The sequence below is a fragment of the Anopheles aquasalis genome, chromosome 2 (genome assembly GCF_943734665.1).
Source record: "Anopheles aquasalis chromosome 2, idAnoAquaMG_Q_19, whole genome shotgun sequence".
NCBI classification, from domain to species: Eukaryota; Metazoa; Arthropoda; class Insecta; order Diptera; family Culicidae; genus Anopheles; species Anopheles aquasalis.
Genome location: NC_064877.1, coordinates 51,167,501 through 51,180,248, shown reverse-complemented (window position 1 = coordinate 51,180,248; position 12,748 = coordinate 51,167,501). Strand labels below are relative to the sequence as shown.

Genomic DNA, 12,748 nt, shown 5'->3' with positions numbered 1-12,748 from the left:
ACATGCGCGAGATTCCAGTTAATCTCACGCGTACAGAATCTCGCAAGAAATAACGTGTGTACAGAAACCCCCAATGATAAGATAACATACAGGTAAAACAAATCTGTTGTTTATATATGTTTTAAGAATCATGCCATAACCTTGTAAGCTGAAACTTAAACATCAATGAAGAATCATTAGCGGACACTACGCAAAACAGTTTTTTGAATCTTTTTTATTTTTTTCAAATGGTTGTTTCGGGGAAAGGTGCAATAAAACGTCCAAAAAGCAACGCTTATCTACACATTCGACAACCACCATTGGGTAGCTTCGATCCATTGCTGACGAGCATTTGCGATGTGTAAATGAGATAAGTTAACAATATATGATGTGATTAACAATGAATGAGATATTAGATATTTGGAAAAATAAAATAAATATAGGAACAATATTGCCAAGCAAAAGATAAATTAACAAACTATCTATCCTCTTTTCACGCATGCGATGCGCAGACTCAGAACGAAGTTACCTAGCATGTGGTTGGTATTACCACGAATCGACAAACGAACAAACGAGCTGTTGCTGATGTGACTATCAAAATTTGGGTAGATCAACATTCACTCATTTGCTTCGTACTCAATCATAAGAGAGCAGTGTTAAGAGAGACTGTACTCTCTCTACTAAAGTTCTGAAATCTTCATGGTTCAATATGTTTGATTGTGAATAACTTGTGTAAATCGGAGAAGTGATGTTATTATAAGCGAAGATAAAAAGATGAATTTGATAAGCATGAAATAAACAGTGTTTTTCTGAAAATGTGCTTTACTATGGCAAAATAAAACATAAACCACTTTGATAGAAACGCTCAAATAAATTGTTTCAAAGAGTGATAAACTATTCTGCTGCTTAATGCGGTGTTGGATGACTCTAAGCAATAACACAAGAGAAGTAAATTATTATCATCCAACTAATCAAAAATCAGTATTCAGTCATTTAGTTGTAAAAAGTTTTTGGAAAATGTTATATGTTGGCTTAGGAGGTGTAATGTACATTTTTTATTGCGCTATTCATAGTTATACTATTGATGTTAATCGCTACTCATGATTATAGAAATTTTGTATGAATTTGTAAATAGTTGAAGTTTTGGCATGGACCCTTAATAAACAATTTCGTTTTTTTTTATTAATTATTCCGTTTAAAATTATAAGTTCAGTTTAGTTCCCATGCTTTGATATCAGATCAATCTATGTCTTTTTCACAGAAAATTTCGTTATTGCTTTCTCTACTTCTCTTTTAATATTGAGACGTTTACTATTCCTAAGCAGTTATCCGCTAAACTTATATTTTTGTTTTTTTTTTTTTGTTTAATCAAAAACAGATCACATTATCTTTTCGTTAGATCAGTACGACCCATAGCGAAAATTATGACAACATCACGAATAAAATTTTTAGAGCAAGACGTATGTCATGGAGAATTTTGCAGCAGAAGTAGAAGCAAAAATGACAAATCGCAAATTAGGTTATCAGCTCGTGAAATTGAATTCCAACAAATGTTATTTGTAGAGTAATCTCCGGGAATCTGAAACACATGGCCGAGTTAACTGTCTATATCTTGCATATACATTTATATACAGTAATGTGTAACGACAACATAAGTATTGATTTTGCAAGCTGGTAAATAGACTTTTTTTTCTAATTTTCCATAAGTTGGTTCGATTTAAACATTTTCACCGACATTTTATAAGGTCACAGTTCTGAATCTAAAAATTTTTCTCGATTACATACCGACGTTAAAACCTTTTTTCCAATAAAAATGGGACGTAAGATATTGTATTTGTTGTGTATTTTCTAGAATGTATAGAATATTTGATGTATATTATTATATATATTTATATTTTTATATATAAAAGTATATACATATACACTTATTTATTGTTCAGTTGTTAGTATAATAGAGTTTAACAGCGCCTGCAACTATAATGCATTCGTCTATGGAAAATGTCAGACGATGAAAATTTCGGATCCTGTGTGCCCTGGCTTTAAGCCATGCGTGCAAGGATGGCGCACCGGTCCCTCCATCCAAACCCCTAATAAAGAAATACAATATTAAGTACTGCACACCGCTTAAATTAATTTTTTTTGGTGCCAAGTAACGGGTATTTACCCCTTATTTTATTGCCAAATACTTATGATTAATCTTATAATCAGAAGATGTTTGAAGATGTTTGAAGTGTCCAGAAATTTGTACCATCAAACTTGTTATTGTTTCCTCAAAAAGATAAATTTGTATATATGTTCGTTTTATAACACATAACAATTTCTAGCATATATATGAATGATCTAGTTGACGCATTTTCGGCGATAAGAATGACAATTTTTTGAACAGCAATCTCCATGGTTGTTGCACTGCAATGATAAATGTTAATATGTACCGTTGAATTGTATTTCCTTAAAATGTTTGTTACTAGGTCAAACATGTATGAATATACTAAATGACACAAATCATAAACTATATACTTACTCTATCACCTATTGCCATACATGCTCGCTGATGCTGGTGACTTTCTTGTGTCGTTTGTCCTCCGAATCTTGTGATAAGATCGTCCAGGTCACGCACTGGAACATATGGCCCATTAGCAACTGATGGTTGCGTTAAAATAGTCTCTGCTACACCCAAACGAATTTCAGTTGAGCAAACAGATTTAAAACAAGCATTAGAACAGCATTCGTTGTTGTTTAAGCACTGTAAATAAAATATAAAGGATATGTTATGAATAATTGTAACGTCCAATGTGTTTTTCTTAATACACATACATAAAACCCATTTGAAATACATTGCTTTGCAGTGCTTGGAGGGTTGACGGAGGTGACTGAACCACCAAACCGGTTAGCAGTTGTAATTGATGTGGGTTCTTTATTTTGAGGTTGAGGTGTCATAAGCTCATATGAATTTACGCATTTATACGCAAAACTAAGACAACTTCTAGAACAGCATTCAGATGAAGTTAAGCACTGTAAAAAACAAACACGTTAGAATTTGCAGAAGTTATTAGAAAAAAGCTTTCATTTAATTACTTACATATTCTCCAACAGCTGCACATGTGGTTGCATTTGGTAAGCTAGATGCACCGAAACGATTTTGGATCGCTCCTGATACCTGATCTGATTGTTGCTGGTTCGATGGCCCTTTCAAAACATTGTTGGTAACACATTTATAAGAAAAGCTCAAGCAGCTTCCGGAGCAACAATCATTAGGTGTAAGGCACTATTGGAAAAAAAAAATCTCAAATAATGTAAAATGCTATAATATTTTAAATTCATTAGTTAATAGATAATGTAAAATCTTCTATTTGCTGATTAATAATATTTTTTCTGAACATTCTGGTGCTTCAATGGGTGGCTTTGTTAAACTGTACAAGATGAATTATTTTAATTGGAAATGGGCGTAGATTTTTACATATCAGAATTAAAAGATTATTTTTAGTTTCATTTAATGAATTGCTCACTTTTTTGTTGAACCCCTTCCAAGTAAAAGTCGGACGGAAGAGCCTTAACGCGTCATTCGTAAACCTTATCTTTTTGAGGGTTTTTTTTTTTGTATTTGTTATCTCTAGAAATTTCCATTTTGTATATTTTTTTAAATTTGCAAATGTCAGCGTGTTATGAAAACAAATGTTTGACCTTAGATTTACATATAATACCATAAAAAATTGAAACCTACATATTCACCAATTTCAGAACATTTTTTTATTCCTGTCGAAGCATTCGACGGTTTTGCGGTTGTACTGGTCACAGCAAGAGAATCTTCTCCAACACGATTTGACAAGTCTATCGGTGTAACAGACGTAGATGGCTCGCGTGTGGGAAAAACATCCGATGAGTTCGGGTTGTTTAATTTTACACATTTATAAGAGAAAAACAGGCAGTTCCCCGAGCAACATTCGCCATGAGTGAGACACTGGCAAGGTTAATAGAAACAGAGATATAGAAATGTAATAAAGTGGAATGCAACAAATGCTTTTAAGGCAACAATTTTTTTTATAATGGTTTCTATGGCTTTACTTACATACTCTCCCTCTAAAGCACAAGTTTTTTGAGTTAAACTGGCACCGCCATCGCCTCCAGAACCGCCAAATCTATTTTCGAATGTGTTCGACACTGGTATCACTGTTGATCCCACAGAGGCACTTGGTGGAACAGGAACGCACTTGTAAGAAAAGCTCAGGCAACTTCTCGAGCAGCAGTCATTGTGGGTCAGGCACTAGAATGTGTGATAAACAAGGCCAAAAAGCAGCTCAGAAGATAAATGAGGTCTCACAAAGATAGATTGTTTGAACCTGAAATGCGTTTTTTCACATCAGATACCTACATATTCTCCATTCTGAGCACATTTTTGATTTTCTCTTTGTCCATGCACACTTATGATTAAGGCTATCCAAACTACTACTAAAGATTTCATTCTTTGTCTGAGATTTGATACTGTTTCTATCAAAGTCTACCCGAAAATATTCTAAGATCTAACAAAACAAAATGTGCTATGTTATAGCACAGAACTTCACTAATCACGTCGGTAATCAAGCCGAACAACGAGCTCTTCGGGTTCCAACGCTCAATCGTAAACTACGATTCCTTCAGCCCGTTTTGTTAGCCGATGCCTGATCTTTCCCAGCTCGATTACAGATCGCAGTCGCAACGGTGTGGACTTTGTCTCTTACACGTACACTTTAATGAATGACCTTTTCTGATCATCTTTTAACTAAGTATTGGTGTGATTCATAACTGACGTCAGGAATTTTTCGGAAAGTACAAATGGAAAGTTATATTTGCGATGAGAAGGGAAAAATACAATACTTCGATGAAGGGAATAGAATAGCAAGTGCGGTCTTTGAGGCTATATTATAATGACTGGAATTTATTCCAAACATTTCAATCGACGATTTATTGAAATATTTAAGTAAGTGGTTCTATGTTCTATGTTACTTCCTCTTCCTTATGTTGATATCTTCCTTATGTTGATTTGCTCATGATTGATATTTACGAACAAGTAGGTGCAGCTCCTTCATTATTGTTATGTTTTGTTGAAACAGAACAAGAATTACAGATAATACATTGTTACTGTATATATCTTACCCTTGCCTTCAAATAATTATGGGATATTAATATAAAGGATTAAATCAAAATCACAGCAATGGGTCAATGAAAACAAACATATCATGTAGCATTGAGTTGAATGGAGTTGCAATTTAGTTGAGTTAAAATCCGGTTTGTGAACGGTTTTTTGTTAATGAATTACCCAACCGGAATAACCCGGTTTTTTCGAATTGTTTTCAATACGTCGAACGAACGGCACATTCGTTGTTCGTTAAAGCATTGGTTAGCATACCTTGGCTAACATGTTATTTGGTAGTATTTGACTGTAAGAAGTTCGTTCCTAAGTGTGAAGGAAAAACCGTAATCATTTTTTTAATATGGAGAGTACTAAATTCGCAAATGAGAAATCATGGCAATGATGTACATTTAAATAAAAAAACAATAATGTAAAAGAACGAAACTGAAATAAAAAGAACCAATCTCATGTTTTTTTGTGATAACGATTCTACATATAAATTCCTAAGGATAGTACAATAATTTGTTTTTTAATTTGCAATACATTATCGATTGTTTTTTATTCGTAAAGGCTGGATTGGTTCATAAAGGATAGAATGCTCGTCACTGTCTAGAGACCAATTTCTTATGAAACTACTAATAATGGTATCCATAAGTACAGTGAAATAATATATACGGCTCCGTCCGTAAGGTACCAACAAAAAAAAAAGTACAGTGAAATAGAGTACGGCTTCATTCTTACCACAGATATTCTCATTAATGCTGTCCATGAAATATTCATCACAATTGAAAGCGATATCGTTAAGCAAAAGAACACTGTACTTTAATATTAATAGAACTACCATTCATCCGACTTCAACCCCTTGTTTATATTCTAGCAAGCACAGAACCGACAGTCAAAGTCGAGTACCGTTTAGTCGTACCGGAAATATATGCTTGGTTTTGGATTTAGATTCAAGGAGGATACAGTTAACAAATAAAAATAGTTGTTCAATTTTGTTAACAAGTTTGAAAAATCATGCTATTATTATATTTTCATATTTTGCTCTTTTTATTACTTTAATTATTTGCAGCTATTGAATTTTAGGTTGTAATTGAGATGCCTACGAGTTAATTTGTTTTTTAACGGTAAAATGCTGCCAAAATTTGTATAAAAAACCAACAATCCTCCAGAGATATAGATGATAGTTTGCTAAACCCAACGGACAATTGCTGATAACGCTTCGGAAAAAATGCATGTAAGGTAATTATCATAAATGGAATGAATGTATGAATTATCAAAAGGGAACGAACGCATGAATAACCAAACATCTCGAAGCGGGATTTCATTTGTGCAATTTATGATGGATGACAGAAAAAGAAGTTATGTTCGACGCCTATCCTCATTTTTTACCTCTATTTAAATTACATACTTTTTATCCAATGGTTGAATACAGTATGGCCGTAAATATTCTGCGAATAATATTTTATTGTCTTCATTTTCTACTTCATAATATAGTAATAATGTATAACGATAATGATGATAAATTAGCAGGTGTCATAGAGACAGGTTTCTATCTTAAATGTCTCATAATGTTTAATGTTGTAGACTCATGGTAACTGCGAATACATTTCGGTCGCCCAAGGCAAAAGAAAATTCTAAAATGTCAATCTTCGCTTATATAGATCTAAGTGTATTTTATGTTTCATTTGAATTGTTTCTTTTCTCCATAATTGTTTAAAATAGAGAAGTGTTTCCATATTGCAGTATAACATTCTGTAATACATTTCTGGTTTATTTCGATATTTTTGCAGGTTCTACAGCTATTGAATCATCAGTTCCAAATTGATTTCAATGAAAATAAATGAAAATGTTGAAGATGGATGACTACAACTCACATGTTGATGAATCAAACGTCACATTATCATACGATAATTACACATCATCCATCTTTTCGATTAGCACTGATTTTATCACACAATGGTAAGTGTGCGTTTAAAAAAATATACTCAGATTTATTTTAGGGAGACTTAGGTTTTAAAAAAATTTTGGTTACAATAATTTTTATTTATTTCTCTGAATAGTGTAGAATAATTTAAAATTTCAAGAATATGGCGTAAATTTTGGAATCAAGTAAAGTAACACGAATAAGGAAATCGTCACACAAAAATCGCGTGTCATATACACTGAGATAAGTTTCTATAGCCGCACCCACAACTATTAAGTATCTTCCAAACCGTTTTATTAATTCAACTTTTGGTTTTGGGACGTTTTTAAGTAGTAAAAAATATGAATAAAACCGTCCTGTTGATCTGAATTATTTTGATTTTCGGCTAGTTTTTCGATCAAGTGCGAAATATGCACCGACAACTTTCTATAGCCGCACTTGCAAAATAAGTCAATATGTGGCGATTTAAATATAAAATCTAAGATCTTTTTTAGGCAAAATAATTAGTTTGCTTTTCTGAGCTCCTAATGATTTGAAAAATCTTTGTAGTTTATAATTTTGGTAAGATTTTTTACAAACTTTTGGGAACATATCTACTCACGCTTCTAAAACTGCTACATTATGTTCATTTATGCTACTGTATTGTTTTTATCTGCCTTTCTGCCTTGTTTAATTAACGGTTGAAATAAAACGGTTCAGAAGATACTTGAAATTTGTGGGTGCGGCTATAGAAACTTATCTGAGTGTATGCTCAGTGCATCTCACTGTTTAAAGCGGTTTTTTCAACCCACGTTTTCCAAACCGATGTCCAGCGTAGCATCAAAAGAACTTAACCTATCCTTTACAATCATTGAACATTCACTAACTACCATTTCGGGATTTTCTTAGAATTTTGTTGATACTTTTTCCAATAACCATGTCAAATTCAATTTCGAAATCGTAAAAATTACAACGGAAAAAATATGGTGACAATACATACTACTATTGCAGATAGATAGTGAAATGAAACACGCAATGTGAAATATTCAAGACCAACCGCAACAGTTACATTTTTCCAACATGCAGGATTGCTAGAAGCGTATTCATTTCTGATGAAAATTTGGTTCAATCTGCAAAAGGGTCAGATTTGCAGACAAAGATGAGTAGCTGAAAATGGATCGATTGCAATACTTTATACTTTATCAACTCGTTTCACTCAGCGCCATACACATAACATATGATATGATAATAAAACTAAAAATATAGCAAATTGCTAAAATTATAAGATTATTTTTTATTTTCAAATAAATGAAATTAATTTTTATCTGGGTATAATTGTATGAACAAATAGTTGCAAACACTATATTTCCGTAGTTAGATGATTTTATATATTTGCATAAATTCTCACCGTAAATCATCATCTGCGATAATGAAATGTATCATGTGCAATGCATATTTTAGTAAAAAAGTAATAATCATGGCGTAACTGTGTTCAGAAGATATTAGGATCTTTATAAAAAGTACATGGATTTTAATGCTAGGTTAATATAACTACCTTGAAAAGCGACACTGTACTGATAAAATGCGTTGTGATTATTGATTTAACGTTGCTGTTTCTCGTTTAATATTATATACAATGCGTTTTACATGCAAACAAACGATATAAGGTTATATACGCGGTGTAAATAAACATCATCAATGTTTGGAATCGAGTTTTATGATGTCACAAAATGATAAACACCACATCAATGCTTTTTGCTTTTGCTCAGTAATGATGTTTCATAGAATTTACAAAAATGAACCTGTCAACAGTACATTGGAAAGCATAGTTATGTAGCATTATTCATGGATCAGCATTATATTCGAAAATACATTCTAAATTCTTTTAATATGGAATAAGAATTTAAATTGTTTAGAGGTGAAAAAATGGAAACGTATAAAAATGGTTCAAAACAACAATAGTTAAGCATAGATAAAAATACTAAAACTTGATATAAAATACTGTATTTACGTAATTGTAATGTTACCAAACAATAGAAGAAGGACAATCTAGAAAGTGTTAGTAACGCACAATTTTAGGATTTTATCTATTAATTATTTAATATGTCGAATTGGTATGTTTTGACTGTTGCTAAAAATATACGTTATTAAATGTTTTTCAGATATACTAAGTTTTACGTCTAATAAACAATATTTCCACATATATAAGAACATGCGAGGCGCATGTTCAACACAAGATATTATGGGAAGGTATTATAAAGGAAATAGTAAATGAAATAAGGGAAGAAATGCAAGGATAGACGGATTTTTTTACTTTTTGTTATCCATTATTAGGCCAAAATAATAATCGTACACACTGAGTAGTTGCAAGTACTTGCTACTAGTTTGCGATAGTAAGCATGAATGCCAGTGAGTGAATCACATTTTACGGCTCCTTATCTCAATATTGCTTTCCTTTTTTTATCTACATCTTCCACACGAAGGTACTCTTTGGCCCAGAGGTTAATGCTATCATATACATTTTATTGATTTTATTACTATGTTATATATTATAGTATTAGGTCTATTTATTTATTATTGCCGTAACCATTCTATCATGTTTGTCATCTATACTATTAGGGCACCGAATACTCCAGTAAGCCTATAGATAAAAACTTGAAAAAAGGAGTGTGAAATTAGGATGAGAAAAAGTAATCGATATTTTTGGGCGAAGTTCAACCACTTATTAAGTGATTAAGAGTGATTGTGATTTGACCATCTTATGGGCATATGTAGCATTTCTGGCGAAACGTTAGTTGCGAACGGTTCAGTTCTTTATTTAGTGTTTATCTACACGCATGTTGTTCATTTTTGAGACTGAAATTGTCGAATATAATATAGAATCTTTATGACAGTAAGTCCTAAATTAGCCACCGTTGAAGGTACTTCCTCAGTATCTCAGTATCACACTTATTACAGAGCCAGACTTCTTACACGACAATTTGATGCATCATGTTCTTTAGTGGATATTTAACTGCATTTTTAATCCATCCCCGCGGAATGGGTTTAAGTTTCACCTCCCAAGCGGTGATACGATTTTAAAGTATTCGTACCGAAACAGTTCACGAAGCGAAGTCTTGGTCGCCTTCGGGGGAAATGTTTGCGTGTGCAGAGGTACAATGAATCTATGCATGATAGGTCTTTGTTTATGTCACATTCCAAAAACATACGGCGTGACATTTTCTCAATTCGCTTCTTAAGTTTTCGAAACATTTCTTTCGATGTTGCGGTTTTTGCGGTTCATCGTGTGAGATTGTTGTAGTTTTTGCCTGCCATAAAGTAATGGATTGCTTTTTCTCCTGAAATAAATACAGTGACTCGAATCCGAATTCGTACGGCTACGCCACGCCAGCTACGCGACGCAAACTCATGCTCGTACAGCCTAATTAAATGCACATTATGCAATTATGACAATTGATTCGAGTAGAGCAACTATCACTTGTTATGACTGATATCACCTTCTTCGAAAAAGTTAATTAGTTCCGGCTTGGCGATGATTTTAAGGGGGCAAAGTCTGTTCGCACCAATCTGCACAGACCGATTCCGAATTCGTACGGTAGCGAACGACATGGATTATTCCATTTTTAATGATACAATTTGTATTTCTATGGTTGGTTATGTATAATAACAATGTCTAGTAATAATAAAAATGTGTGAAAATCCCTTTTTTACAGATAAAATATTCAATTTTTTGATGATTGCGGGCTCATATCACCGATGCAACCAATTTCGTCTTCGTACAGTTCTTTTTATCAGTTTTATGCAAAAAACAGACACTCGGGCCATATGATCAGTATTACCAGTGTATTCGCTGATTATTTGAAATGCTTTCTAGCTGCCTCAGCATGCTTTTGGTGTGATTTTGCCGTTAAAACCGCCAGAAATGTTTCCTTACTCGGTTCTGCGACGCTACTGTTGCCGCTTCTTAGCGCCTGTTTGTTGGAAATTTTATGAAAAAATCGTTTAAAACTCATTGAGAATGTTTAAAAGAACATACTGATGCATTATGACATCAATTAACGGTGGGTTTACAACACCTTTCGACGATATGCAGCATCCCAACATTACTGCATCTTCACCATGGTCGACCGTGGCCGTACGATTTCTTGCGTTGAGTCCGGTTTAGGATTTTTGTCTAGCAAAATTTTGTTTCATCGTTATGTGAAGATGTTATCATCAATGGTGAATCTAAATTTCAAATCATGGCCACAGATAGTCGCGTTTTTTTTTTTTTGTCGACAACCGCAGAACGAATTGAATCCTAAAATCGTACGGCCATAGTAGTAGTAGTATAATGCATCAGTATGATCAGTATGTTCATCAGTAGATCGGGGGATGGGCACATTTGCGAAGAATGTTCAGAAAAAAAATCAGGTTTACCATAATAACTCTATTCCTTTATTTTATATCTGTTTTTCATTACAGGAAATTAAAGCGCAAGCAGGAGAAAAACTGTAAATTATTTTACAAGCGGCTCAACTTATTACATTATGCTAAGTGTCATCATTTAATAGATGTTCCAATCGACAAACGCTTAGTGGAAGTTGGGAGAAAGCCCCACACAGCAATAAATGTTATCGAACACAATCCCTACTTAAGAGGAAGTTTTGACGACGTATGGGATTGGTTAACATCTGGTAATTTAAGCCGTTGGGGATGGATGAATGAATCTAGTTTCAGTTTCAGTAACGACACAAATAATACCTCTACATTAGATTCATATCAAAACATAGCGAACAATCATTCTAGTTTCTATCGAACAACAAATCAAAATGACTACATGTCACAAGTATTACCACCTTTCGAAATATGGCAGACAATACTTATAGCGATTTGTTTAGCAATTTGCATTATTCTAACAATTGGTGGGAACATATTAGTCTTATTAGCATTTATTGTAGATCGTAGCATTCGACAACCGGGCAATTATTTCATTGCCTCGTTGGCAGCAACAGACATGTTAATTGGTAAGTAAAGATTTGATCTCTTGTTAATAGATTTCTAACCTATTTTTACCTTATCGTTGTTTGGCGCTCTCGCTATGGATGTAGGAACAGTTTCGATGCCATTCTACACCGTTTACGTGCTTATGGGATATTGGGATTTAGGACCTCTACTATGTGACCTGTGGTTATCGGTAGACTACACAGTTTGCTTAGTTTCTCAATATTCAATTTTATTGATAACAATAGACAGATTCTGTTCTGTAAAAATAGCAGCAAAGTATCGGAGTTGGCGAACAAAAAGCAAGGTAATATGGATGGTTACCATAACATGGATTATACCTGCGTTGTTGTTTTTCATATCCATCTTTGGATGGGAACATTTTGTCGGTTATCGTGATCTATTGCCAGGACAATGTGCAGTACAGTTTTTAAAGGACCCAGTGTTCAACACCGCTCTTATAATAGGCTATTATTGGACCACACTCGTTGTATTGTTTGTGCTGTATGGTGGGATTTACAAAACTGCGTATGATATGCAAAAAAAAAGTGAAGCAAAACAGCGAAAAATGCAGTCGATGGTTGCACTAAGTAGCGCCATGACGGGTGTTGCCGGTCGGGCTGCTGGGATTGGAATTTCAAAAACTCCGAATGCGCTTCTCAATACTGACAAACTTGCTACTTCTTGCCTAGTCTCTGGCCAAAGCATTTGCAGAGAACCATCAAACAATTATAATGAATACCCAAAAACTGTGCAGAGTCGAATATTGAAAT

The 12,748-nt window shown here is 33.6% G+C and overlaps 2 protein-coding genes across 4 annotated transcripts in view; one reads left to right on the top strand and one right to left on the bottom strand.

The window, feature by feature from the left end:
• The first annotated feature begins 624 nt into the window (after positions 1-624).
• Positions 625-12,748, top strand: part of LOC126571540 (probable muscarinic acetylcholine receptor gar-1) — an 18,837-nt gene continuing 6,713 nt past the window's right edge. Inside the window, exons 1-5 of one of the 3 annotated variants that reach the window (XM_050230133.1) lie at positions 625-927; positions 6,159-6,328; positions 6,880-7,048; positions 11,457-11,998; positions 12,083-12,748. The exon at positions 12,083-12,748 is cut by the window's right edge and continues 6,713 nt beyond it. In XM_050230133.1, coding sequence (XP_050086090.1) covers positions 6,930-7,048; positions 11,457-11,998; positions 12,083-12,748 — 1,327 coding nt within the window. In that variant the 5' untranslated portion in view covers positions 625-927; positions 6,159-6,328; positions 6,880-6,929. Of the gene's footprint in view, positions 928-5,974; positions 6,329-6,879; positions 7,049-11,456; positions 11,999-12,082 lie in introns of those variants that run through there. The other 2 variants (XM_050230135.1, XM_050230134.1) reach the window with 2 other exon arrangements.
• On the bottom strand, positions 2,086-4,614 carry LOC126571546 (uncharacterized). Its single transcript, XM_050230150.1, has 7 exons — positions 4,349-4,614; positions 4,046-4,240; positions 3,701-3,937; positions 3,059-3,244; positions 2,794-2,991; positions 2,501-2,722; positions 2,086-2,385 (listed from the first exon to the last, which is right to left on the bottom strand). Exons 1-7 carry the CDS (start codon positions 4,436-4,438, stop codon positions 2,320-2,322), a joined length of 1,194 nt encoding a protein of 397 aa, XP_050086107.1. The 5' UTR covers positions 4,439-4,614; the 3' UTR covers positions 2,086-2,319.

Bases quoted from the DNA above. Each gene is read 5' to 3' on its own strand.
- LOC126571546 (XM_050230150.1), bottom strand. From the start codon at position 4,438: ATGAAATCTTTAGTAGTAGTTTGGATAGCCTTAATCATAAGTGTGCAT. The intron at 4,241-4,348 runs GTAGGTATCTGA...CACACATTCTAG, and splicing joins GTGCTCAGAATGGAGAATAT to TGCCTGACCCACAATGACTG. The intron at 2,386-2,500 runs GTAAGTATATAG...TTATCATTGCAG, and splicing joins GTATGGCAATAGGTGATAGA to TGCAACAACCATGGAGATTG.